The sequence below is a fragment of the Mastacembelus armatus genome, chromosome 17 (genome assembly GCF_900324485.2).
Source record: "Mastacembelus armatus chromosome 17, fMasArm1.2, whole genome shotgun sequence".
NCBI classification, from domain to species: domain Eukaryota; kingdom Metazoa; phylum Chordata; class Actinopteri; order Synbranchiformes; family Mastacembelidae; genus Mastacembelus; species Mastacembelus armatus.
In genome coordinates, this window is record NC_046649.1 from 8,954,287 (window position 1) to 8,980,446 (window position 26,160).

At 39.8% G+C, this 26,160-nt stretch overlaps 3 protein-coding genes across 3 annotated transcripts; all 3 read right to left on the reverse strand.

Annotated features, from left to right (window-relative positions):
* Positions 1-1,125: 1,125 nt before the first annotated feature.
* Positions 1,126-17,213, reverse strand: scp2a (sterol carrier protein 2a). Its single transcript, XM_026314398.1, has 16 exons — positions 17,047-17,213; positions 15,938-15,986; positions 15,747-15,818; positions 15,452-15,583; positions 15,155-15,219; positions 14,862-14,988; positions 14,704-14,767; positions 14,532-14,618; positions 14,182-14,332; positions 13,739-13,886; positions 12,468-12,575; positions 8,837-8,990; positions 8,328-8,424; positions 5,797-5,926; positions 3,176-3,255; positions 1,126-1,654 (listed from the first exon to the last, which is right to left on the reverse strand). Exons 1-16 carry the CDS (start codon positions 17,098-17,100, stop codon positions 1,559-1,561), a joined length of 1,614 nt encoding a protein of 537 aa, XP_026170183.1. The 5' UTR covers positions 17,101-17,213; the 3' UTR covers positions 1,126-1,558.
* Positions 17,214-18,070: 857 nt separating this feature from the next.
* On the reverse strand, positions 18,071-20,031 carry czib (CXXC motif containing zinc binding protein). Its single transcript, XM_026313833.1, has 8 exons — positions 19,976-20,031; positions 19,821-19,904; positions 19,416-19,472; positions 19,241-19,322; positions 19,129-19,160; positions 18,819-18,896; positions 18,598-18,663; positions 18,071-18,368 (listed from the first exon to the last, which is right to left on the reverse strand). The coding sequence occupies exons 1-8, from the start codon at positions 19,979-19,981 to the stop codon at positions 18,291-18,293; spliced, it is 483 nt and encodes a 160-aa protein (XP_026169618.1). The 5' UTR covers positions 19,982-20,031; the 3' UTR covers positions 18,071-18,290.
* Positions 20,032-20,364: 333 nt separating this feature from the next.
* Positions 20,365-25,999, reverse strand: uck2b (uridine-cytidine kinase 2b). The gene is made up of 7 exons (XM_026314452.1): positions 25,849-25,999; positions 23,951-24,110; positions 23,268-23,364; positions 22,942-23,084; positions 22,463-22,560; positions 22,187-22,235; positions 20,365-21,820 (listed from the first exon to the last, which is right to left on the reverse strand). The coding sequence occupies exons 1-7, from the start codon at positions 25,951-25,953 to the stop codon at positions 21,684-21,686; spliced, it is 789 nt and encodes a 262-aa protein (XP_026170237.1). The 5' UTR covers positions 25,954-25,999; the 3' UTR covers positions 20,365-21,683.
* Positions 26,000-26,160: the final 161 nt, after the last annotated feature.

Consider the following 26,160-nt stretch of genomic DNA (forward strand, 5'->3'; position numbering starts at 1 on the left):
ATATTTTTTTTGACATCTCAGCCCCAACGTCAGAAGACGATGTGTAATGGTCTGCTCCCAGTCTGTTAAACTGTTCATTAATAAAAACTGCAAATGCATTATAGAATTTTCTGTTAGTTTTCTAGGGAGACTTAAAAGCTGAGATTACTTATTGAAGTGCAGGCTTAGCTTCTAAATTGAGTTTGAGGAAAACCAAGCCTGAAAATCCTCAAATGTCATTCTGCTTCCCCTCAGCCAAACCCTTCAAACTGTGCTTGTTACTGTTACTTGTTATCTCCTAAAGACCTAGAAGACCACTAGTAATGGTTAGTGAAACAGGCAGGCCACGCAACCTGTGCAGCCGCTGAATATCACAATTTGGCCAGCCGGCCCCCTGGCAAAGGGACAAAAAGGTGTGATGGGCTACAGGGAGTTAGGAGCAATTAGGAAAGAAGGCTGAATCTGGCAAGAGGTGCAAAGTGGTGCGCAGAGGGAGGAGGCCAGCTGGGAGAGGTCTGGATCAACTTGAAAATAAATAGACAAAGAAAGAGGGAAGTAGAACATGAAGGCAGAAAAAAACTGTAAAAAAAAACAAGGAAAAGTGAAATTCCCTGTACCATCACTGTTAAATTCTAACCAGCAACAACTAGTGGAGTAGCTACAAGCTGGATAGCAGATGGATACATAGTATGATGGCCTTATTCCAAATATCTAAAATGAATCTTGAGGAGTATTAAAATATAAAAAGTATGGCTAACAACTCTCAGATACCTCACATAAATTGTAGTTTAGAAATTAAGTCATTTTGAGCCTGGAATAAAACAAAGCCTCAAACAAGAAAACCTGCTGAACATTATGTTGTGGTTCCCCCAGCCAATCCAACACTTATGAAACATACATAGTTCTTGCATTTTCTAGTGCAAATACCTGCCAAATAACAATCTTTAATACTCTAATACTATCTCCAAAAGATTTATTGATTTATTTTTATATGACTATATTGGCATGTTACTATTACAGTTTGAAATATTTGTATTTATTTTACTATTTCCAATGCCCTGATAAGAAAACTACCTCACAATATGAAGAAATAAAACACAAAGAGGGTAAATATAAATCTAGTTCTTGACCAGGCCAAACCAGCAGTTTCTTTTGTCAGTAAAGGATTTATTTTCAAAATAAAAATGTGACTCATTTACAGAAACACTCTATACAAAATTAGGAATCAAAATTGTGCAGACCAAACATGGCTTTGAGCCATAATTTTAATTTTATAGACAGAAATCAGAGGCACGTTCACTCTTTGCCAACATGATTCATCAAACAATGAAGCTGTTGCACGTAGCTCACATAGACTCACTGGATGTTTCAGAGTTCCTATCACTGATGATGGGTCTAGATCCAACAATGTAGATATTAGCCATTCTGTCTGTACTACACAGTGGGCTCTGATATCAAAGTAGCAGCTTGAATTAAAACTTGTTAATTAGCAAAATTACAGTTTCAGTAGAAGGTGCTATTTTTTAATTTCCTATTGAAGTTGAACATAAAGGACAAAAAGCTACTGCAGCTCAGGGCCTCACAGTTTGGCTTTGCCTGGTGTAACCTGGAGGTTCTGCAGCTTCAAAGCCATGCCCATGTTCCCAGTGATTTTCAGCTTCCCTTTGAAGAACGCCTGAGGAGACAGGAGATAAAAAGTCCATTTGTAATGTCAACACAATGCACTTAAAGAGGCACCTTTGATACACTAAAACAAGAAAACTACACAAAAAAAAAAAAAAAAAAAAAAGGACAGTTTTTAGAAAACCACAGTTCAGGAGAGAAGATCATTTTAGTGAGTGACACTAAATGCTGCGCTCGGTGAAACCTCCTTTGTGGCAGGAAACACTGTCTGCTGACCAGTCAGAGGTCAAATACCTCTGCTGTGAGAAAACAACAACACTAAGTGAAGACTGATGGGGCCTCGGGCTCACTGGACTGAACACAGCTTATTTCCGTGTGGTGACATTTAGTCTACTTTAAACCAGCACATGAGATTTAAAGATGGCAAGCATGAAACTAGCACAAACTAGCTCTACTTCTTCGTTTAGTTACTTTTTTCATCATCATTATTATTATTTGGAGCCAGGAGCCTGTCACCCCCGCACTATGTCGCTGTAAGCACCAAGGACTCCAAAGCCAGACGTCTCTATATTGAGGGCAGGAAACTGTTCACTGTGTTTGCTGCACAGCCGGTTCCAACTAAAAAAGGTTTAAAATAATTTATCGGAGTACAACACTCCAGCATAATTGAATCACAAGGCGAAAACCTGGGTCACTCTACAACATGCTGAAATAATAGAGCTACAATCAACACCGAAAACCAAACACGTTCAGCTAGTTCATCTTCAGCAAGCACATTAGGATGGGGAATACATTATTTAATAATTACTGTTGATATTAAATAACTGTTGGCTGTATGGGGCGTGAAACGCAGTAGTCAAACTATCATCAGAATCTGACAGAAAACAACACAATTATGCCTATTGTTTGTACCTGTGGTGAGGAGAGACAATTTTACTTGAAGAATTTCCCTGTGTGGCTAAATGAAATGTGTTCACATAGAAACAGTTCACTGGATGAACCTAACACAAACACAGGTGGTAATATGGCAGACAAACAGCTCTCAGTGAAAACAAATAAATGTGTATAGGTACATACAACAGATGGGTTAGTATGGTTAAAAAAAAAAAAAAAAAAAAAAAACTGAGGCTAGAGAAGAAAGCAGTTTTACTGTGGGTTGACAAATCCAGTGGGTTCAGGCTGGTGCTTTCACACCTGATCTGCCTGGTGTGGTTAAAATGAACTCTGGTGCATCTCCCCGTGTAATTCATTTTATTTGAACTGCACTGAAAGCTGACAATTAAACTGGTTTTGACTCAACAAGTGGACTGACACCATCCCAAAGGAAGAGAACTGGTCTGCTTCCAAACAGACTCTACTGCAGTTCATTTCTGGTGTGAAAACAAAACAAACATAACTTTATAACAAAAAATAAATAACATTTATATTAAAACCTACATCGCTATTAAAACCACCTACGGAAAAAACAAATTGTATGTTTGGTCCCACTGCTAAAAAAACCACTTATACAGTAAATTTTGTTTATGTGTATAAGAGAAAAGCAAATATACTGTTACTACATAATTACACATACCGTTTGTGGGTTCAGTTTTCCTGTCATCAGATCCAGAAGATCCTCATCACTCATAGATATAGTGCAATCTGCTTTTTTGCCTAAACAAAAACAAATAAATTAAAAATAAATAAAAAGGAAATGAAGAGGATCTTCCTTACTGTGGGCTGTAAGCAGCACCTTAATAAACCTCACCATCATAACTCACCTGCAGGAACTTGTCAGACACTTTTTATTTTAACTCAGATTCTGGAGACTTCAATAACAGGGCACCACAAACAAAAAACAAGGAGAACTAATATTAAACCTGCACATCATGTCCCAACAACACAGAGCAGAACAACATAAAGACAGTGGTCATGTGTATCTGTAGTTACACTAACTCTACAACACAGCACCACAGCAACACAAATCCATCAGCACTTTGTTCTTATGGACTAAAGTCTGCAACAGAATAAGAGGACTGCCCAAAGATGCAAGCAATTCCTCAACAAACTTTCAGTGAACATGTTCAAACCCTGGTGTTTTCACAGCTGATAACCTTTATCAGAAATTCACAGAAAAGCTGATTCTAATAGTAACGGCTGTTTGATCTGCCTTCAGGTCTTGCATACCATCTACAAAATAGTTGTGAACTGCTGCTCATTTATTATCCCACTAAAGCCTCGTATCATTATTATTATTATTTCCCCTTTTCCTTTTCTTTGTTTTGTATTTGGCTTTGCAGCATATGAATAAATAATTGTGTGTGCACCTGAATGAAGTTGTTCTTATTTTCTTCTGCCTGCATCACAGTCACTTAGTACAGCACTTTGCAAACGATAAATTATTAGAAACCTGGCTCGATGAAATTATGCGTATTTTAAACTAATAAAAATTAATATTCTTATTCAGAGATTATTGGTTATTTAAGTCTAAATGCTAGTCATGTGCAATAATTTGCATCAATACTCCCGTAAACAATATGAATACCACAAATCCTTTTTTACATGCTCAGACTGTATGTTTAAAAAAAAGGACAAATGTAAGAGTTTATCTATCTTCTTATCTATCTTAGGCATTGTACAATTGTAATTCGTTCTGATTTGTTTTCTAAAGAAAACACTGAATAAAGGCAAAGGCAAATGTCCAACACCATTATGACATGTTCTTAGTAGGAAGCACTCCACTCTGCACTAGTATGCTTTTTATTTGTGTAAAAACATGTGGCACATAATGTCTGCTCACATTTTGACTCTTTGGCAATTCAGAAAGCTTTAGGACACATCCTTTCTATATTCTGACACAAAAATTGGGCTTCTATGTTCTGTGCCTTTTCATGACAGTATTTTTTTCCTTGGTCAAAATTATGACATATTAATCTACCTAGAGCATCAAAGATAAAAATCAGGTGAAAAGATGTTTTATTTTTCTCTAGAAACTAATTATGTGTATGTTTTCTGGGAATTACTGAAGGCCCTGACAAATCTTCTTTGTTCTGAAGTCAAAGGTAATGTTTTCAGTCAATGCCTTGAGCTATACTGTACAAAAAGTGAACAATACACATTTTAAATCAGTATTAACTGCAGAATTTTTAATAAAACACTGTATAATACAGTATAAGGGCAGTGTATGTAACAACCTAACTTTGCACTTTATATGTAATTTTTAATTGTAATACTAGTCTATAGTTTAACTCTCTATGCAGCTCAAAAGTATTGCATCTATGCTTCAGCACATATTCAAGTTGGTTTTCTGATATTGTCTGTTTCTGTTTTAAATACATAGTTTCTTTATGGATCATTCAGATGTGGTAGCAGATGCTTTAAGCAAGTAAGAGATGCATGAGTTGCTGTAGGACAAAGTCAGTAACACATGAAATGCTCCATCGAATATTATTTTAACTCGACAGTTACCAAACATAAACGTGTATAAGTGAATTGAGAAACTTCAGAGATTTAAACTGATATGGTGAAGCAGAGCTAGCATGTAAAAGTACCACAGAAAATCTTGTTTTTGTGTTATAATTAAACAAAAACAAGAGGAAACACAATAACAAATAAAGCTAATGAAACTAACTAATGAGTATTTCACCCTAGTGATAATGCTGCAATTAAACTCTGACTATATCTTTTAAATGTGACTTTGTCAGTGAACTACTAACTTTTGCTAAAAAGCAGGGCAGTCAAGACATCATTAGACCCAACTGAGAGTAAGTGGGTTCGGCCAACAATCGGACGCACGGTCGGCTTTTTTGTCGTTTTAAACAGAGCTTTTTCTGAGCTTCAAAGAAAAGAGCAAATCTAAAAAAAAAGTAGTTTGATTTGTAAGAAGGAAGGTCACATAAAATTGTTTTGCCAATAAATGGTGAAAAAATGCGTGCTGGTGCATGTACATACTGCTGCTGAGAGGCAAAGATGGAAATGGACTGAGAAAGAGGTGTCCTACTGTGTAAAAATGACATGCTGCCAGCTTCTTCAGTGTGAGAGAGAACTCCCTTAGCTCTCTCAGTGGCATAATCACAGAGACATAGTGCAGGTAAAATAGCCAAGACTAAAAATAAAATTTAAAATACATTTTTAAAATTACACTGTTACCTGCAAAATACCAAACAAGTATTAGGCCTTGGGTGCAGAATTAAACACCTCTGTTTAAATACATACCTGCACCAGTGGTGACAGAACCTTTGCCATTTTTCACATCGACGACCCAAGTCCCCTCTTTCCCTCCTGGTCCATCTTTCACTTGAAATGCAAACACTCCACCGATCTTCTTGACAAGCTGCTCTCCTTCCTGCAAAGAACCGAGAAGGCTTTTGAGATATATGTCGCGGTAGTCAATGACATATAACTGCTGCAATACACGGGGTAACAGCCTGTACATTTCAAATTCAATGCTAAAGCCACTTACATTACCACCAAATGTTTGGGCAAGCTTACTGCAGTTTATTATAATGTCCAAATAAACATTTGTAAATTAAAAAAAAAAAAAAAATCATGGACTCTTTTGGCTTAACTGAAGCCAACCGTGTTTTTTTTTTCTTACACAGCCTGCCTTGTTTTTGTCTCATTATCCTGACTGCTGTGTTAATTTTTTTTCCCCAAATTATAATAATACACAGTACTACTTCTCACTTCACTGTATGTACTCAACAAAGGACTTAAGAAGTTACAGTAAATCCATAATTTCATTATTATCGCTACATTGGACTCAATGTACTGCAGTTTATTGTTTACCGTGTTAAAAATGTTCCCACTAGAGATTCTGACCTTGAATTGCAGGGACATGGGCCTATTCCTTACTGCACTGCATGCTGGGAATCCTGGCTATTTGTTCAAAATGAGTTCAAACTGAAATTCATTTAGTATGTGAAGGAAGCGAGATGTATTCACATCCTGGAGCGAAACAATCATGCCTTTCTCTCATTACATGGGGTTCAATCACAAAACAAGTCGCTCCAATTTTCAGCCAGGCAGAGAGGGACAGGGATTGACTTCTAATTCAGGAAATGTTGAAATATATCAGCAAATCCTAGTTTCCTATAATGGCATGGACAGACGGGTTTAATAAAAAGGTCAACACTGTTTGCTATGCAGCTTATGCCTATAGCCCTGTTAATACTTTTTACTGTCCTGTCCACATTTCACCAGTGCATGAGAGCAAATTTTCTCTCTTGTTCACTCTGGACTGAGCACACCTCAGCATTTTATATGCTAAGTAATTTCATGATAGGCTGTCATTATTAGGTCAACCATTATATCGTGACCATTAAAACAAAAAGAAACCCCAAAATCCCATCTCTCAAATCACATTTCAATGAGTGAACATTCAAAAAAAATATAATAAAAAAATCTCAAAATAATCCAAACCATTCTGGGCAAGAAGCAGAGTGTAACCCAATCATGTGACTAACACATCTAATCACCAATCAGACTGCAGATGTTAAAAGCACCACAATATAATTATTCACAGTGCAGGTAGAGTCCCAGTGCAGTTTACTGAGTGCAGTGAGTGAAATCCATACCAATATTAGTATGTAAAACTCTAGAGATGGGAAGCTCAATCAGTTCATATCGATGCACAAATACGCACAGGCATGATGTGAGAGCATCGGTAGAGGAGCTGTGAGTGGATGCAGTTTTGAAAGGAAATCAAAATTCAATGATTTCTACGTTTCCATTGACAAAACCACCACATCATGACTGGAGTGTGAACTGGCTTGTATCACGTCATGTCATAACATTATGACCACCTGCCTAACTCTGTGTACATGGGAGTCAGTGCAGCAGTAGGTTGGCACTTGTGTCTCTGCAGCTCACTGCACATCTGTGAACCTGTTTGCTTTCACAGTTGTACTGTCAGGAAGAGCAAGACATTTGTCTGCCATTCAGTGAAAAACATGTCAAAAGGAGTGAAAACGGGACAAGTTAGAGATTATTTTTAACAAATTTAACATTTTCCCCACTCTAGTTATATCACCGCTGCAGTCACTGAATGTGTCTCTTCGTAGAGACCAATGTACATTATTTCAAACACTGCAAAAAAGATTCAAACAAAATCGGATTTTTTTGAAAAGTATCAATTGAAAGTCTATTCGACAGTAGGTCATCATCAGTGACCCTTGGACACCCATGATCCCATTGTCTGTTTACTGTTTGTCTTTCCTGAGACAACTTTCAGTCGGTAGTAAACACTGCTGACCAGGAACACCCAACAAGATCTGTAGTTCAGGGGATGCTCTGACCCTAGCCACCACACTCTGGCCCCTGTAAGAACCACTCACATCCTAACACTTGCCTGTTTTTCCTGGAAATGAGATGAGGAATCAACAAGGCATCACATCCTGCTGTATAAGTTACAAGCAACACAACCATCATGTTTTCTGACAATGATATTATGACTGGACATGATTATTAGCAATCTAGAGAAACCCTCACATAATAAACATCTAAGTACAAACACCAGTGTGCATTAACTAAGGTTTTATATTTTTGACTTAGAGTTGTCAGCTCCACAGCATAATATATGTGTTATATTTGTTAAAATGTGCTCTGCAAATCCAGTTTATAATGCTGTTGTTGCTATACTATACTTTTATATGTTCACAACAGTTAGTCCCTGGTAACTAAACCTTTTAATGGTAATATGGAAACTGGAGGATTCTTTTGTTAGTTACTGTGTGACACTGTTATACCTTCTTTAGCTGTTTTTTGATTTCTTTGAAAACAGGGTAAGCTTTAAACCCTTCCAAGCCACTGTCTGAGCCGGTGGGAACTGCACTTAGATGGGACCTGTGGGAAGCAGAATAAAACAGTCATATTCAAAGCACGCATTATGTAAACAAAGGACATAATATGGCTGAGCTGAGACAACTGGATTTAGTTACACATGAGGCTCTCAGATATTTCAATTTAAATGGTTAATTGCACAATAGGAACAGAGGATAAAACAATGTGTTGTGTCCGCAGCACAAAGACTAGATCTGGAACTGGAACAGTGTTCAGTTGTGGGTCAACATAGGACATATAACAACACTGGCACTGGCCATAAGAGGTAAATTCACAAACTGTCCGCAGCATTATCATGCATTGTTTTTAAATTGGTTCCCCTATGTACCTTATTATTTACATGATCACTTATGAAATGCTGTGCTACATAATGTATCTAACCAAACAAATAGATCAGTGTAAATTTCTCTTTCACCTGGCGTTCTGTGGAAACCCCATCTTGTAGAGAGTGACAACCACCGCTCCGCCCAAGCCAATGTTGTGTTGCAAGGCCACTTTTGCCCCTGGGACCTGCCTCCTGCCAGCCTGCCCTCGGAGCTGCCAGCACAGCTCTGCACACTGGGCCAGACCTGAAGGACAAAAAGTGAACTGGACTAAATAACTTTATACTGATCATCACACAGAAGCTAAAGTGGAAAAGGGAAAAATAAGCAGAACATAAATATGTTGCAGGAAATGATTGAGGTTTTAAATTGCAGTTCCAGGAAAAAGAAAAACATGTGGAACAAACCTCCCTGGAAAGTACTGTTATAAAAAGTAGACAAGATGCATTAAGGTACATTAGTCACACAGAACAAGATTCTCTGCGTTTTCTTTTTCAGAAAACACATAGTTGAGATCTGCATTGCTTTGCCACTTAATGGAAGCACAAAGAAGCTGCAACTTTGACATTTTTCATCTTTTATATTAAAGGTTATTAACAAAGTTGCTTTACAAAGCTGCTATGTAACAGATCCAGGAGATGTGGACAAACATTTGCATTCTGAGTGTTTCTCATAACTTAAATAATGTAGTTCAAAATTTACTGTGATATGAGCTCTGTTTTTGGTCTCCACCAGCTCCAATGGGAAATATCTGTCGCTTTAACCAATAAATGCTTCACTATGTTAATCTGTTACTTGCTAATTGTGTGTGTCTACTGATTGTTGCTGGGCAGGTAGTGTACAGTGGGTTTGACAGAAAATTTGCCTGCCTGCTGGATCTAGAAACAACACTTATGACAGTGGACACGGCAAAGTCACAGACCAATTCTCAGTGGGTTTGCTACTGCGAGCAACAACTTCAACATCACAGATCATATCCATTCTACCTGATCCTCACAGTTTCTTTCCTAATGTTTGCCCTCAAGAGCATCAGAAAACCAAAACCATCCTTAACCACATCTTCCTTAACAGAAGATGTGGTTAAGGATGAAGATTTTTCTTTTTTATCATTCCATACCAGCAGTCTGAACTCAAGGCTCATTTACTAGTGTCTTTCAATTTTTTTCTAACATGTTACAGATGTAATCAGGGAGCTGGATGTGGCTATAAACTCTAATATGAACCTGTACTCAATACACTTCTGTGTGTGCGGGATTGACCCTGAGAAAAGCCGGTGTGCTGCCGGTATCTGTTGGTTTTCTTTTTAATTTGGCAGCCACAGTAATATGACCTTGACTTTCTGGAGGAAGTCAGTCCCTTTCTTGTGGACACTGACTGATTCTTTTCTACTTTTTTCTATGAAAAAGTGTTTGGAATTATTGCTGTACTTTTTTTAATTTATTGTGTGACTAAAGACTAAAAATACAAATCAATAGTGTTTTTCAAATAATTTCACTAATGTAAGGTTTGCTTGATGGAAAGAAAGGAACTCAAAAGCATTGTTAAGAGCATAACATATAATATATTATACAAGTGTTTTGACCAAATGTCTTTGGAAAATATCAAAACACCTAAAAAAATAATCAGGAGACAAAAGACAGGTCTACATTTTCAGTTGTAATTGATACATTTGTTTCATCAAAAAGGTGACATTCATTATACATTATTATTATTGGAATTAACACCTAATTTCCCCCTAAGGTAACAAATTGACTCCCAGACTGAGAAGTCACTCCCTAATCTCTCCAGGGTCAGCTCCTGCTCTACAGTTATTGCTAAGCATTTCATCCCATCTGCTTAATGAGCTTTTGCATTTCTCCATTATCCCAATAAGCCAAAGGACTTAAGGGTAAGTTCCTTTTCAGTGTGCGTCTTTTGCATTCTACACAACCACCCTTTGTATATTCTACGCAGGGACATGTTTGTGTGAGAGTGATTTTATCTAAATGCAAATTTATATAAATTGCCTGTCACGTCTATCAAGTAATTTATTTAAAATAAAGAGCCTCTGGAAATAACCTCAGACTTAGAATTTATTTTTCACCAATGATCCTGCAGGAAATTCTTCTAAGCAATGCTCATCAAAGGATGATCACATGCCTTATCAGTTCTGAAGTGTGAAGACTTGTTGCAATTCAGCATATGCTGTAAATGGATGGGGATGTCATGTCAAAACAAACAAATTGCATCCTTCTCTGGTGGGTCACGTTGCCTCTTGCGAGGAGGCCCCTGAGTAGCTCATTAAACTGGCTGTCAATATCTGTGCCCGAGGAAAGAGGTCAGAGCGTTATAAGCAAGATTAGGAGCAACACCATGGATGAGACAGAGCTTAGCTGACTGGGGCACTGGCACTCTAAGAGAGTGATCCAAGGAGCAAAAATAAGAGGTTACAAAAATAACAGGGTAAAGGGAGTGATGCTTCAGATTGTTGTGTATGAAGGAGGACAAAAAAAGCAAAGAGAATCAAAATGACAATAGAGAAATCACAATGTGACAAATCTCTATCAAAACAATAGAAAAAGAAAAACATCACGCTGCTTCACCTTGTCAACACATAAGTAAGTGTGTATATGTTGGAGTTTACACAGAACTTAAAACATGTATATGAAAAATATTGGATCCGTAAGGAAGAGGACTCTCCATTGCAGAGTCTGGTTGAATCAGCCTCAACAGGTTAATATGTGAACAGATTACAGGGGAGACCTGCTAAAGCCACAGCTGACTGCCTTCTCACATGCAGAGTTGGGATCGCTCTTGCTCAGTGGCCAACACATGCCACCTGGTGGCCAATGTGGAAATCGACTGAATATACAATGGAACACCTCTCACAACAAACAAGCATGTAATTATTTTTACCACCTTTTACACTAATGTGCTACTCCAAAAAATACAATAAACATTAGCTGCAAATGCTTTTTGACCCTGATCTACATGTTCACCCTCCACCAAAATGCATCATGTATTGCAAACATTGTCCAACAGTCTATGGCAGGGGTATTCAACTAAAATTTAAAGAGGTCCAGTTAGAGAAAATTTCTTGAAGCAAAGGTCCGGAAGATCATAATGTCTAACTAGTTAGTGTGATATGTATTTACGTAGCCTAGTAGTTTTATCAACATCTGCATGTAATCAGTACCTGACTGTCAAATCAAATAAATTCAATACAATTCAAAAACTTTCTGACAATATTTATTGTCATGTAACATACAACTGAACATATATGTATGGCTGTATGATGTTCTCTCATTAACTAAGTTCTCTCTCTTTCTCCGTCTCACTCGATAGTTTCTCTCCCTTTGTTTTCTACATGTATCGCTCTTTCTTTTTCTTTGTACTGTCTTTTCATGTGTAACTTGCCTTTAGCGATGTTTACACTGTAGAGTCATAATGTTTACCGCCTGGGATGCACAGACTTGATTGGCTGAGTCGTATCACGTGGGATGGCTCAACTCGCATGCAATTGGTCTGTGCGTTTCCACTACCGTAAAGTCTAAAAAAGTTCCGCCGGTGGAAATAGAAGCGCCCCGTTAGGTTTTAAATCACAATCTTCTGTTTTGGCTGTAGGTCCGGGTCCGTATGGGGCGGCTTCTGGGTCCACACCCGGACCGCGGTCCGCCTGTTAGTGACCTATGGTCTATGGTAAATGCTTTTGAAAGCTACAAAGTCAGATGCTTGGCAGCATACCTGTGGCACCCAGAGGATGTCCTTTAGAGATGAGACCACCACTGGGGTTGATCACAAACTTGCCTCCATATGTGTTGTCCCCTCTGTCAATCAACTCTCCAGCTTTACCTGGTGACAGTTTGGAAAATACAAGAAGATGACAAAGCAGTTCAAAGTAACAGCACTATGATCTTATGAAATAGCATCATAACATGTTTATTACAATAATGCAGGTCTATATACTAAGCCTGCCATAAGTCACTGTAATGGGACACAAACATTCAGATTACTGCAATTTAGCAAGACCTTTAGCGCCACAGACTCAACACCTGCTTTATCTAGATGTTAAGTTTCCTCGGCTTCAGTGAATATACAGTATTTTAGCTTTTAAGTAAGAAATTACAACTTTAAAATAATAAGTGAAGGCATTAAAACATTTCAGAGTTGCTACAAATATGCATGAAATAATATAAATAATATTAAATTAGTAAAGTGAGTTTGATGCCAGTTCAGAAATTACTGACTGGGTAGATTTTTCAGACTAAGAAAACACAAAATGAAGAAGTTGAGAAGTAAAAGCCTGAAAAATGTACAATTTCAGCTTTTCATCTCACCCAATGATCTCCAGAGTATCCCTGGAGGTTTGCTCCCTACAACTCATGCAGAAATATATACACATACTTAAAACTGTCACTGTGAGATTGTTGTCAGTAGGAAAACTGAGCTGTTTACAGCACTGATGTAGCTGTCAGTCTTCCCAGATATAGTAGGGTACTTCTGTGCAGCAACAACATTTAGTCGTCAGCTTTCTGTTCCCTTCAGCTCTCTCAGTGATCATTCTTCTGGTGTGTCAATAATAGCAACAACAAGATATGGGAATGAGAGTTTTTAATCTCTACTGCCTGTTGCAGAAATAAGGCTGGTGCATAGATGCACTATATATATATTAGCACTTCTGAATCCGTTTAGTTCTCATATGTAAAACTGTGGGTTTCTGGCACAATTTCATCAGTGTGACACTAGTCAGCAAGGGGTTTTGCGCCAGTGTGCTATTAAAATCCATAATTACTATATCACTCACAAGAATTGTTATACTCTATATTTACCCTCAGAGCCAAATGTCCTCATAAGTCACTTAACTATTCAGGGAAGACGCTGATTTGGATATTGGCAGAACTCAGTAGATATTAACATAAGGTGCAGGAACATTCCTAATCCTGGTCCATTTGTATCTGCCTGTTCTCCTAAAAGTTGAAGCTTTGGTGAAAGTGGAAGAAGAGTTGCAGTCTTACCCTCTGTACACAGCCCCAGCGCCTCATACGTGATGAGTTCGTTGGCTGAAAAGCAATCGTGCAGCTCGATCACATCAACGTCACTGGGCTTCAGACCTGAAGACTCGTAACACTTTTTGGCCGCTTGCCGAGACATGTCATATCCCACCTAAACAAACAAAAACAGAAAGATGTATTTGTAGGACCTAATTTAAACTGATAACCTAATCACACTAGACCTAACCTTTTACCCTGGTTGTGTATGAACCATAAATTTGCTAAAGGTGGTTGTAAGAATGACAGGGCACATCTTGTACATTTCTCTTCTTCCTAACTTGGAGTTTAAAAAAATGGTACTTGGAGCTTTAGTTACACTGACTGGGTTTTTACTTTGAAAAGAAAACCTCTCCCACTATCTATGCAAGTGCTGTGGATTTCTAGTGCCAGAATATCACATTCCTTACCATCTTGATACAGCTGTTTTCTTCAAATGTGGAGGCGAGATCAGTCACCATCTCTTGGGCCACAATCTCCACTGCCTGGTTCTCCAGACCGTGTTTCCTGACGAACCCCTCGCTGGCCAGAATTGCTGCTCCAGCACCATCTGATGTAGGGCTGATAGCAGAAGATGCAGCATGAGGACCAGACCTCATAGTTGATGTAGAAACTGAGGCGATTATAATTTATTCAGAGATCAGAATCAGCACTTTGAATCTGAGCACAGTTATACTGTGTACTCAGTTAAGGTACATGACGACCACCTTATAGAGGCCTTTCCTTATTTAACACAAACTGTAATCTGTGAGGCTCTTACCAGCACTGAAGTAGTGTAAGGAAGTCAAACACCTTCCTGGAGTTCATCACCTGCTCCAAAGTGTACTCATCTTGGAACTGGGAATACCTGCACGAATGGACACACAAACATGAAAATAAAGCTAGAAATGTATGCCCAATAATCTGTTCTTGTGAAGGTAACAGTGTCTTACGGGTTGTTGGTGGAATGCTTGTGGTTTTTCCAGGCAATTTTAGCAAAATGCTCCGGTTTTGTACCTGGAAGAGATTCAAATATTAACATAAACATCTATATGATACAATAAAGATGCAAACACAATGCAAGATGCACCCATAACTCAGACTGTAGTACCGTATTTTTCCATGTGCTCCCTGCCAGCATTGCCGAACATCTGTGGTGCTGCTGGAGCTGCCACCATACCATAGCGGTTGATCATCACCTCCATGTGTTTGTCCATGGGATTGGTCCTGTCCATATACTAGACAAGTATATTTTTTAAACCATTTAAACATATATATATATGTATATACACATACACACACATATACACACACACACATATACAGTATATATATATCTGTATTGTTTTATGTTGTACTGTTTTGTCCAGCTGCTCTTCATCAGGACAGCATGTATTTTTATACCTTTGAGGACAAAGAGCCTCTCTCCATCTTCTCAAACCCGAGGGCCAGCACACAGTCTGCAAGACCTACAAAAAGAGAGAAGTGCACAATGAGTGGATTTTACAGTTTCAGATAAAAAAAATAAAAAATAGATAATGGATTGTGCTAGTTTCTATGGACATTTCATTTCATTTGATTTTTCTGTAGTGAATCCACATTGAATTTATTCTGTTATTGGTTATAGAGCAGTACTGACTTTGTACAGACTCCTTTTTTGAAAATCATACGTATTGGTTGTTTATCTCTGGTTTGACTCACCTCCCAGGACCAGCTGGCGTGCCATGAACAGAGCAGTGGAGCCTGTGGAGCAGTTATTGTTGACATTGATGATGGGGATCCCAGTCAGACCCAGGCCATGGTAAATGGCCCTCTGCCCACAGGTGGAGTCTCCTGGGGGAGTAAGGTTGGGGATGTTATGTGAGAGCATGTACTGCATGTCCATTGGAATGTCAAGTTGGTAACATCCAGTCTCTGTAGATTTCATGTAAAAAGTAAACAATACACAGACACACACAATACACATACGCCTGGAGACTCAAGAACGAGGTCTCACCGTAGACATATCCTACACAGGCTTGTTCAATGGCAGAATATGGGATTCTTGCATCTTCTAAGGCCCTTTGACCTAAAAAGGACACATACAGTTATAAAACACTAGGCATACAATAAAATCTTTTTCAGATATGCAGATCCAGTATCTTTTGAATGGCTGAACAACGTCCATATTTAGCTGAAGATAAGCACCTGCTTTCTTGGCCATATCAGGATAGTCATTGGCTCCAGGCTTGTCGAACTGCAACAAGAAGAAAAGTCAAACACTGAACCTAAGATTTACTTTCACACACACAGAATTACTTAACGTTAGCATTACCTGCAGTTAACATTTTCAAAATAAATCTTTATTATTTGCAACATAAAGGTCCTCTGTTATCATACATTTGGATGTTACCTAATCATCATGTAGACTCACTCTGCTGAAAAAAGCTTCACTGATAAGATGATTGAAGGTCTAACGTACATGTTTGCCTAACGTGCAAACATGTAAGGCAGATGTGCAGGTGTATTGACTGTACTCTGTGTGCTGGCTGCAAAATAAATGTCAGGGAAATCCTATTTCTAGAGATCACTATAAACATTTCAAAACACCATACTCAAAACACACTTGCTTTAATAGTAATCAAATCTTCTTGTATTGTTGCACATAGGCAACAAGTTTTCAAAGTCAGTAGAGACATGGAAAACTAAATCGAAAAGGTTACTGGATGTTTTTTCATGTGTAGGACTAAAATACTAACCTCATTTTGGCATGAAAAGGTAAGAGAAAAGAGGTTTAGTAATCAGTCTGACAGGGCCAAGTGATCTGTGCAGTGACACCAATCACATTCCCATGGATCTCCATACAGACGCACTAAACCAGTGAGGTCTCGGTTTATAAACAATTTTGACTTGACAGCTGTGCACATTAGCAGCCTGTGGGAGCAATGAACTGTGAACTCAAATTGTGGCGTTAGGTCTGAGATACAGATCCAGGCAGACAAAGTACTCAACCCAGGCCTGCACTGACCCACCTAACTTACAAACACTTTTAAACTGTTACACGGTTTGGGCTAACTTAGCCAGCTAATGGTTATGACATGGACACAACAAATCTCCCCACATATCTGTGTGGGCCCTAAAGACCACGGGCTGCTCTTCAACTGTAACTTTATAGAAAGTATAACAGCTGACGTTTCGAGGAGGAATATGTTCATAGCACTGAAGTCTTCAGTTAGCAAACAGGCTAACTCCTGCAGCAGGGCGCAGGACTGGCAATGATTATGTCATTTACATTTTAAAAATAAAACTATTCTTACCTTTGTCATCCCCGCACCGATGACAAACACCCTGCTCTTCCTCGCAGGAGCCATGGTGGTTTCTGTGCAGCAGCAGGTCCAGACGCAAACAGGCGAGGAAGAGGACAGCTAGCTGACTGACTGACTTCACAGCAAAGATCGTCTGTTCGAGAGGGGTCTTACTCGGTCAGCAAAATCCTTACTGTGGTGAGCACACGCCTCCTCCTGCATGTGGTTCAGCCATGACGTGGAGTACACACTGCCCTTTGTCCAAATAAGTCTTCAGAATCAGCTATAACTAATATACGACTGAAACACACAGCCCCAAGATTGGATTAAAATTAAAGCACTATAAGAATATGTAATGTTTTAAGATGAAATTGTAAGAAGGTATTATGTCAATAACAAAAACAACATTACATGTTTAAATATTATTTGATGCACTCATCTTTTGTTTATTATGTGCACACATCATGAGTTTGTCTCATTCGGTAACATTAGCTCCATTATATCAATGAAATAAAATATTTTATAATAACATTTAACATACATCAACAATATCTATTTCCTTTAGTTTAGTTACACTTCCCCCTTTTTAATTTTCCTCCTACAACACTGCAGATTGCATTGCATCTAGTGAGCTTTGAAAGGTAACTGCTGGATGTGCAATAAACCCAGTATAAACTTTTATATAATTAGTTGTAAGATGTAATAACTTTTGTAATATTTTAGGCTGTACATTAGTTTATTTTTATAAATGTGTATTGAATAATGTATGTCAGCTTCCAACAAACCATCAAGACACATTGCTTTTGGAACATCTTTGACAATGACCCACTTAATTTAGTTCCCAGGTGCCTGGAGTGCGGAAAGACCCAAATTACACTTTTTAGAATATTCACCTATTATCCATTTTAAAATCTAACAAGTGCTCCTATAGGCCCAGTCTTCCATCACTTAGTAAGGTATTTCATACAACATTTTACAATCTCCATGCTACTGAAAGAGGAAAAGCGAGGGGAAAAAAAAAAAAAAATCAACTAAACATTTTCATAATTCATTTTTATTGAGGCAATAAAAACACTGTATACCGACGATCAACCACAACACAAGCCCCATATATGAATAATCTGTTGAAATAATTCACCCTCATCAATGTTCATCATCAATCAAACTACACCACCTCAGTGTCTGAGGAAACAGGGGTGAAGATGTTTGGCCTTAGCGATTGTGCGCTCGCCTCTGAAGCTCAACACATGACCACATCAGCACTTAATGAACTGGTGTGTGACTTCATATATTCCCACCGACTCACTGACTTTCTCATCATAGTCTGTCCAGTCCTGAAATGAAGGCCATTTTCAGAAATCACTGACATTACAAATTAGCCACAGAACAAAAGAACCATTGGACCCTCCATGTACTGCTGAATTAAACAACCCAGTATCAAAGGTTGAAAATTTCAACCTTTCGAGTCAAACTTTCTCCAAAATGTTTATATTTGTACAATAAAGAACATCCAAACAAAAACTTGACATACTGTGAGGAACAAGCTGTTCCCACTGCACTTACTTTTTCTTGCAGGTTGATTTCAGGAAACTGTGTCCCAGACTCTGCTCCTTGAGCAGCAAAACCAGCCTGAAGGTCGAAAAGTGAATTGACTCTCATGGCATTATCATATTTCTCTTGTTATAAATTACATATATTCTAAGCCTTAATCCCAGAGCTTGTAATGTCTGAGGACATGTGCTCCACACATACGCTGTAAAACTCTTTTAAACAAAGGTTCTCACTTGTGGTTGGAAGTCAATGGGCTCCAGACCTCGACACTCAAACTGCACCATTGTCTTGTAGTTTTCACTGTCCTCAGCCTTCAACCCAGCAAACACACAGCACCATTACAGAGAGACACACTGTTAACACCAGGAAAATAATGCTGTTTCTCTCAATATGCCATCAGAGTGTTACAAAATATCACAAATTTCATTTAAAGGTTTAAAGGAGTCCTAAAGGTTCTTGGGGTGCTTTATTTTAAAAACTGCCTCTTATTATTGAGACTGCTCATGCGTGGGTTTCAACATAAAACACAGGATATTTGCTTACGTTGTAAGGTGTGATTGTGTCCCCCAGAATATCTGCAAGGAAACAGTTGACACGTTATTCATCCAGAGATTTGGAAAACAATCAGTCATAGAGTCCGTGAGTGAGCTCGTACCAATTGAATTTTCCCTGGCACAAAGTTTACATTTCTGCACCATGCTGGCACTGCCTCTCCCTCCTTTCAGCGGCACGCTCTCCTGTGGAAACATAAAGAATAAACAGAACAGGTTGGACAATGTAAGTCAACATGTTTGATAAGCTGAAAGGACAGAGATCGTTTTTCCCCTTACCACTAGTGTCACATATTGCCATTTCTCTGGGATCTCACCACAGTTCCCACACTTTAGCTAAACAAAGAAAAAAAGAGAGAGAGAAGTGAGAGACTGAAAAATTATGATAATGTTTGTCCATCACTACAGCTGGTACTTTCACAGGTCACCTGGGCAGGAAGTAAACCAAAGACACGAGGAGAGTTCTACTTCTCTACATGATCCGTTTTAAGAGCTATTGAAAGACTGTGCCAGTCCCCTACAGCAGAATAAGAGTCTGGGTCTGCACATGATGCTAATCTGAGCATCAGTCAGTGAACAGCGTCAACATCTGCACAGTGTGCAGCGGTTTTCTCAGCGGCCAACTCATATGCTCGGTTTAGGTCATTATCGATCAAAACAAGCCGAGCCTGACAGCCAGCCTACCTTCAGGAACCAGCGGAAGTCCTCACCCACCGGTCTCACGTTGGTGACGTTCTCCAAAGTGGCTTTAAACTGGAGCCCAAACTTCTGTCGTGACAAAGCGGGAGGTTAAAATTCACCCAAAATGAGCTAAACGAGTTTGCAGCACAGATACATACCACCATCTTGAAGCCTTCCCACTGGACAGGACCACGCTTCCTGTAGCGTTTAGGGCCACCTCGGAAATTGTGGTTTTCAGACAATTCAGTATGTCTCACCATGCTGTTGACAACCAAGCACACCCTACAGATTATGTTTTTATTTTCTTCTACTTATTTTTAGTATTCCCGCCTGACTACATTCATTCCCATTTAAAATCTTCATATATCCCCCAGCACTTTAACGGAGCACAAACACGTTGAACACCTGTATTGCGCCCTCTGTTGGACACACCGACTGACCCACATGTTGGTGCCTAGTGCGCCATCACTTTATTGTTGGCCAGGTCGTTGCTTCCACATTCAACTCTTACAGTAATTAGGAACATTATCAAAACAAGCACACACCATACACTCAGCTGTATCAGTTTATTGACAAGCAACTGTATCATAAATCATCCAAAATTTCCCATATCTATCCACACAGCCATACCTCACAATTTTTATGGTACAAAGCATTCATTCAATTGCACTATACAAAACAAATACATAATACAAAACGGATTCAACAGTTCTTATTGTAATCTTAAGTTGGAAACTGCTTTCTAGTGTGGATACTTACTGCACACGTTCACCTGAGGCATTTTTTTCCTAGGAGGCAACTTCGCAGAGGCATTGTAGTGGGTTTCTGTGGTTAATGGCCACAAACCTAGATCTGATATTGCTGTGGCACCGAACACCCTTATCACATCTTTTTCTGGTGTTTGTAATCAAAAGGGTATCATCTACCTGAGTATATATGGCATAGTTTATATTTATTTAACAGGGCCCATTCTGTCATGTGAATGTTACAAAACTATCTAAATAGGGAAAATAAAGAAATAATTAGACAATATAGATACACTCAGAGATTCACTGTCATTCAAAAATAAATAAAAAAGACTACCTGTAAAATGAAGTTGTGATTGGTAGCGTCAACGCACGTCAATTAACCAAAGGGACACGTATCTCAAAGTGTAACAACACCCATAAGGTTAACTCGGTTAATACAGTAGTCAGTTGAACCTATTAGCCTTTGGCTTCATTGGTTTGGTAGTCACATTGTTTTGAACGTGATGTTCAGTACTGTAAAATCATGTAGTGTGTTTCTGTTGCAGCAGACAGAATCACTGCAGCTAAACTTAGTGTAGTAAACAGACTTCTTGTGTAACACATTACACTAAACACAAAGGGAACTTAAAAACACTGAGGACAGGGTAGGAAACACTGCAGATTGTCAGTACAAATGCTGAGCACAATCCCGGTTTGTTCAGCTCATCTCTGAATCTGCATCCTTCCTTTGTTTGGAACCCATCCCAAACATTTGTCAGACTCCCCGACTACTGGGGGTTCAAGTTTTATCAGACATTAAAAATAAAAAATAAAAAATTCCCCCTTTATTCATTGTCAGCATGAATTTCCAGAGTAGCAGGGGACACATAAAAACAAAACGATCTGGGAGAAAAATGCATGGTCTCATCATATGAACAGGATCTTTAAGCTCCCATCTGACAAAAATCTAAATCCCAAGTTTAACTATTACAATGAAAATAACAGAGTAGTCATAAAAGGCATTTTCAATCCTTAAGCTTTTTTTTTTTTGCTTTTTAAATACACTGATGCCCACTGACATTATTAGCAGCACAACCCCTACACCCCTCTCCGCCCTGTGAAGAGAGGTGCGACGAGGTCAATGAGGCCGGCTGCTGGACTCCGAGGTCCGCCGCTGACGTGGGGTACTGTGGCCGTTCGTGCAGCCATTGTGACGCTTGTTTAGCCCTCCATTCAGAATGTCTTGGATGTGCTGTACTATCAAGTTGATGGCCACTGCAGGAAAAGAGGAAGTTACACAGGTGGTTACACAGAAGACTGAGCACTTCAGAGTTTTGACACTGCAGTTAAGAATTGATTGCAGACTGTTCACTATCGTATCCTCATGCAGAGATGAGGAGCGAGCTACTGTACAGAGTTCTGGTTAGCTCACATCTAACTCAACAATCCAGATTTTTCTCATTTTCCATTTTTTAGGTTTCATGGACCCTGCAGCGTTCCCATGTGTAGTACTACTGATACGTGTATGTATTTTAAGTGTCAATCAGTGATATTTGCCCTAAACAGACAGCTTTGAAAGAAATACTTTCCAGCTTGAGCAACTCAAACAGTATCTGTTGTGTATAATCACGCTGACCTTACCAAGGTTATCTGCTCCTCGTGGAATAATCACATCTGCATACTTCTTGGTCTGGTAGAAATAAAGTGAAACAATGCTGGAGTTAAACATTTTCTCCTGATCAGATGTGCAGTCAGTGATATTTGACAATCTCATTATGTATAATGAAAATATAAACCTACTTATGCGTCAGTCACTTGTTAAATTACCTCATGACATTATTGCCCATTTTGTTATGCAATTATTGGTATGTATCGACATACATTCCCATCAGAACATTTGTAAAGGGAATCACTTACAGGTAAACAGAACTCCTCAAAGGCTGGTTTCACAAAAGTAATGTACTGAGTGAGCACTTGCTCCAGTTCTCTCCCACGTTCACTGATGTCTCTTAGAACTGAAAGAGAAGGTGGACAATCTACTCAAACCATTTTACACAAGATATCAAGGGAGAAAAATGCAACAACATGAGAACAATAGTTGAATTCCATCTATTCTCTACTCCCCTTAGTCCTATTAAGGGTCAGGGTGGGCTGGAGCCAATCCCAGCTGACATTGGGCAAGAGGCAGGGTGATCTGGACAGATCACCAGTCTATCACAGGGCTGACACAGACAAACTCTCACAGTCACACCTACGGGCAATTTAGAGTCACTAATTAACCTAACCCCACACTGCATGTCTTTGGACTGTGGGAGAATAGTGTAATTATTTTGGTTAATCTTTGTACTGGTACAGTTAAATTAGCTGCTCTACGCCTACAGTCTCTCACCACACACCTCGGCGTGACAGCCGTGTGTCTGGGTCTGTGTCGACAAACAGCTTCATCTGGAAGAGATCTCTGATTTCCTGTGAGTAGAACATGAGGATACCCTCAAACAGGACCACATCAGCAGGGTACACCATAACAAACTCTTCTTTCCTGGAATGACAAGTAGATGTTTCCTCCTTTTTATTCAGTAACTACAGTCAGACAGGGTTTTATGCTCATTTAAAATGATTCTACACTCAAGTTTAAACCCAAGATCTGTAATCCATTTAACATGACCAGTAACTGCAGGCCAAGCATTGGCAACTTTAACATGCAACAGAGGTAAGTATTTACCTGGAATGAGTGACAAAGTCATATACTGGAATCTGGACAGCTTTCCCCTGAAGGATCTGTCTGAGTGTCTGCATAATCAACTCACTGTCAAAGGCATCTGAGATAAAGGAAAAAAAAGGTGTGGTCATCAACCCACTCTTAACCTCAGCTATAAGTGCTTGGTGTGCACTCTGGGACACGTGGTATGCCCACGCTGCATGTTTGGTAACCCCTTTTGTATAACAGGTGTTGGCTTCCATCTCTGAGCCACAGTGCAGCTGACTCCAAGAAATGCCTCAGTGTCAGTCTCCAAAGATGGAGCTTAGGCTCCTGCCAGCAACAGTGGGAAAATGATCAACACTGCAGCAAAGCATGCCGCTAAAGACAGGCCTGTTTTAAGTCTCATATCATCTTGGCAATTTAGTTGTTTGAATTGGCACATTTTGGTCTACTTATCAAACCGCATTCAGTTTCATTCATTCCCCATGACTGCACCTATTTAAATACATTAAAGACAACTTATGGTATTTTTAGAATTACAGAATCATCCTGTGAGCCTTCACTGGCAAATTCAGTAGCAGAAAAACAATGCTGTCAATAAGGCCACTGAAATATGTAAGATGGGCAGCAAACATGTGCCTGCTGCAAGCTAGCTATGGTGCTATACAGTTATGTACAGTTACAACAGTTAACTGTATGCATACCTGGATGATCAAAGTTGAACTGGCCCTTTTGTGCCTTTGCCTTCTGCTCAGGAGTCAGCACCTTGTAGAAGCTGTCCTGGCTGAGGATCGCCACCTGACGCTGGTGGTGGTCAATCTTGTTCTGACCCAGCAGCTCCATGATCTTCTCACACACAGATGACTGCAGAAGCAGACAATCAGGGAGATAAGGCCGCTGTTAAAGCAGGTCACTAAATGAAAATAGGGCCCTACCACTACATCTTGCAACTACCAACCCACCCTGTATAAGGCCAACCTAGTACCTTCATAGGTGAAGACCCCTGTGACCCACCACGTTTGCCCCCACCCACCCATGTAAATGAATATCATTGCCAATGCTGACTGGGCATTCCCCAGCTGCCCGAGGCCATGCTGCCTTTTGTGTTGATGAACTTGTACCACAATGAATCCGGACATCACCACTCATGTGCGAGGAAGTTGTGTCAACATGTTCGAACATAGCATTTTGTACCACAAAGACTTCAAACATCCCAACAGCAGTAGTGCAATGAACTGCATTAACCAATCAAACATGACTCAGAAAGCTGACAGGGTAGTCTCTTATGAAAGAAATTCAATCAGATATTCTGACAATCCACTGCTTACCATTCATAAAGTCAAATACAAATTGTGTTAAATGCACAAACTATTTAATGTTGCATTTATTACTGATTGAACCTGAGGCTTGTATTTACCAAGAAAAGCTCATTTATACAGTGACATCAGCAGTGAGTCCAATCAAACGGTCTGCAGTGCTGCCACACAATTACATCACCCAGTACATGAGGAGACGGTGATCTCACCCAGGAAACTCAGACTCCTCAGCTAAACTGTTCTAGCCTGGTGCAGTACAGCAGAGGTGTTTCAGGAAGCACAGGCGTGTGATAATATCTAGGACAAGTTAGGAGGAGGGGAGTCGGATGAAACCAGACGGAGAGCAGGCGAGTCTTGTGATTTACCCACGCTACAAGTAAAACCCGAGGGAAAAAAAAAACAAAACACCAACAGCCACTTAAAATCAAGATTATTTAAAAACCTCTTGACTTCGGCTCTTCCTGACGCGCTTCATTTCACCTGTCCGGTTTACACGAGTCCTCGACATCATCCACGTCTCCTGGGTGCCGGTGCAGCTGCAGACCTGCCCACGCAGCCGCACGAGTGACGGAAGCGATAAATGAACGTTACCCAGCCCGGTGTTTACAACCGAGGATAAAAAGCATGGAAATGAAGCTGAAGGTGTCGTTCTAATGAACCTATTAATCTGGTCCAACCCGACTTGTTTCCCCATTACACAGAACAAAGAGGAGGCGCCATGGCTGAGGACAGACACCCTTCAGCTGTTATTTTCCCGTGGGCGCGTGTTGTCATTGATTTCAGCATCACGTTAACTAGTGTTAGTTAAACACACAGGTCAGCTCTACACACACCTGTTATATCCCACCACCTACACAGCTCGGTCCCGTTGGTAGGGGGCTGTGGATACGGGGGAAATGTGGCTCACTGTGTTTACAAACAGCGTGGCTCACGTTAGCTATTGTCTGTGATAGCGCCGGGCACTGCTAGCGTGTGAAGGAATGTGGCTAGGCCGCTCATCAGCCAGCATCAGTGCCCACCGCTGCCCTCTGTGTGGTCCGCACTAAAGGTGCGGCTCAACAAACCCAAGGTTTGGGACAACCGACGGCGGGAGAGCGTTTTAGTTGAGTAAAAGTCGACGGCATGTGGTTAGACTGATGATAAAGCTGTCAATCAAGTCCGGGAGTTACGTCGCTAAAGCCACGCGGTCAACTGGCATCCGGCTGCTGACCTCGGCCGTGATTTAGCTCAAAATCTCAACGTGACAATTCGCAAACACCGTCAAAGTAGCGAGCTAGGGTGCCAACCTTTCCGCTGGCAGTGCCCCCGGACACACCGATGAGAAAAGGTTGTCGAATAACGTTGGTGTTTTCATCGCGGTCCCTCAGATGAGCCTCGCTGTCCCCGGCCATACTTGCAATGTGCCGAGTGAGGTGGCGTGGTGGAAGATCATTGTGGCGGAGCTCCACCCACAGCCACACTGACAGGTTATATGGCCCATTATTTTCATTTTGCGTGCATTTATTTAGATTCGTTTTTGATATAGGTATGTTGTGATAAACATAGAATTGTAATCAATCAGGTTTTTAAATTGTATCGTCTTATTGTATCTTTGTGAT

Coding starts and splice junctions, on each gene's coding strand:
- scp2a (XM_026314398.1), bottom strand. CDS start 17,100: ATGGCTCCTGCGAGGAAGAGCAGGGTGTTTGTCATCGGTGCGGGGATG. Junction 15,584..15,746: donor CTGTGTAGGATATGTCTACG/GTGAGACCTCGT, acceptor TTACTCCCCCAG/GAGACTCCACCTGTGGGCAG. Junction 14,768..14,861: donor GGAGCACATGGAAAAATACG/GTACTACAGTCT, acceptor AATCTCTTCCAG/GTACAAAACCGGAGCATTTT.
- czib (XM_026313833.1), bottom strand. Junction 18,664..18,818: donor CCATTGACTTCCAACCACAA/GTGAGAACCTTT, acceptor TTCGACCTTCAG/GCTGGTTTTGCTGCTCAAGG. Junction 18,369..18,597: donor AAATCAACCTGCAAGAAAAA/GTAAGTGCAGTG, acceptor CCTTCATTTCAG/GACTGGACAGACTATGATGA.
- uck2b (XM_026314452.1), bottom strand. CDS start 25,953: ATGGCCGGGGACAGCGAGGCTCATCTGAGGGACCGCGATGAAAACACC. Junction 24,111..25,848: donor GGGGCACTGCCAGCGGAAAG/GTTGGCACCCTA, acceptor CTGCTTCTGCAG/TCATCTGTGTGTGAGAAGAT. Junction 21,821..22,186: donor ACGAGGAGCAGATAACCTTG/GTAAGGTCAGCG, acceptor CTTTTCCTGCAG/TGGCCATCAACTTGATAGTA.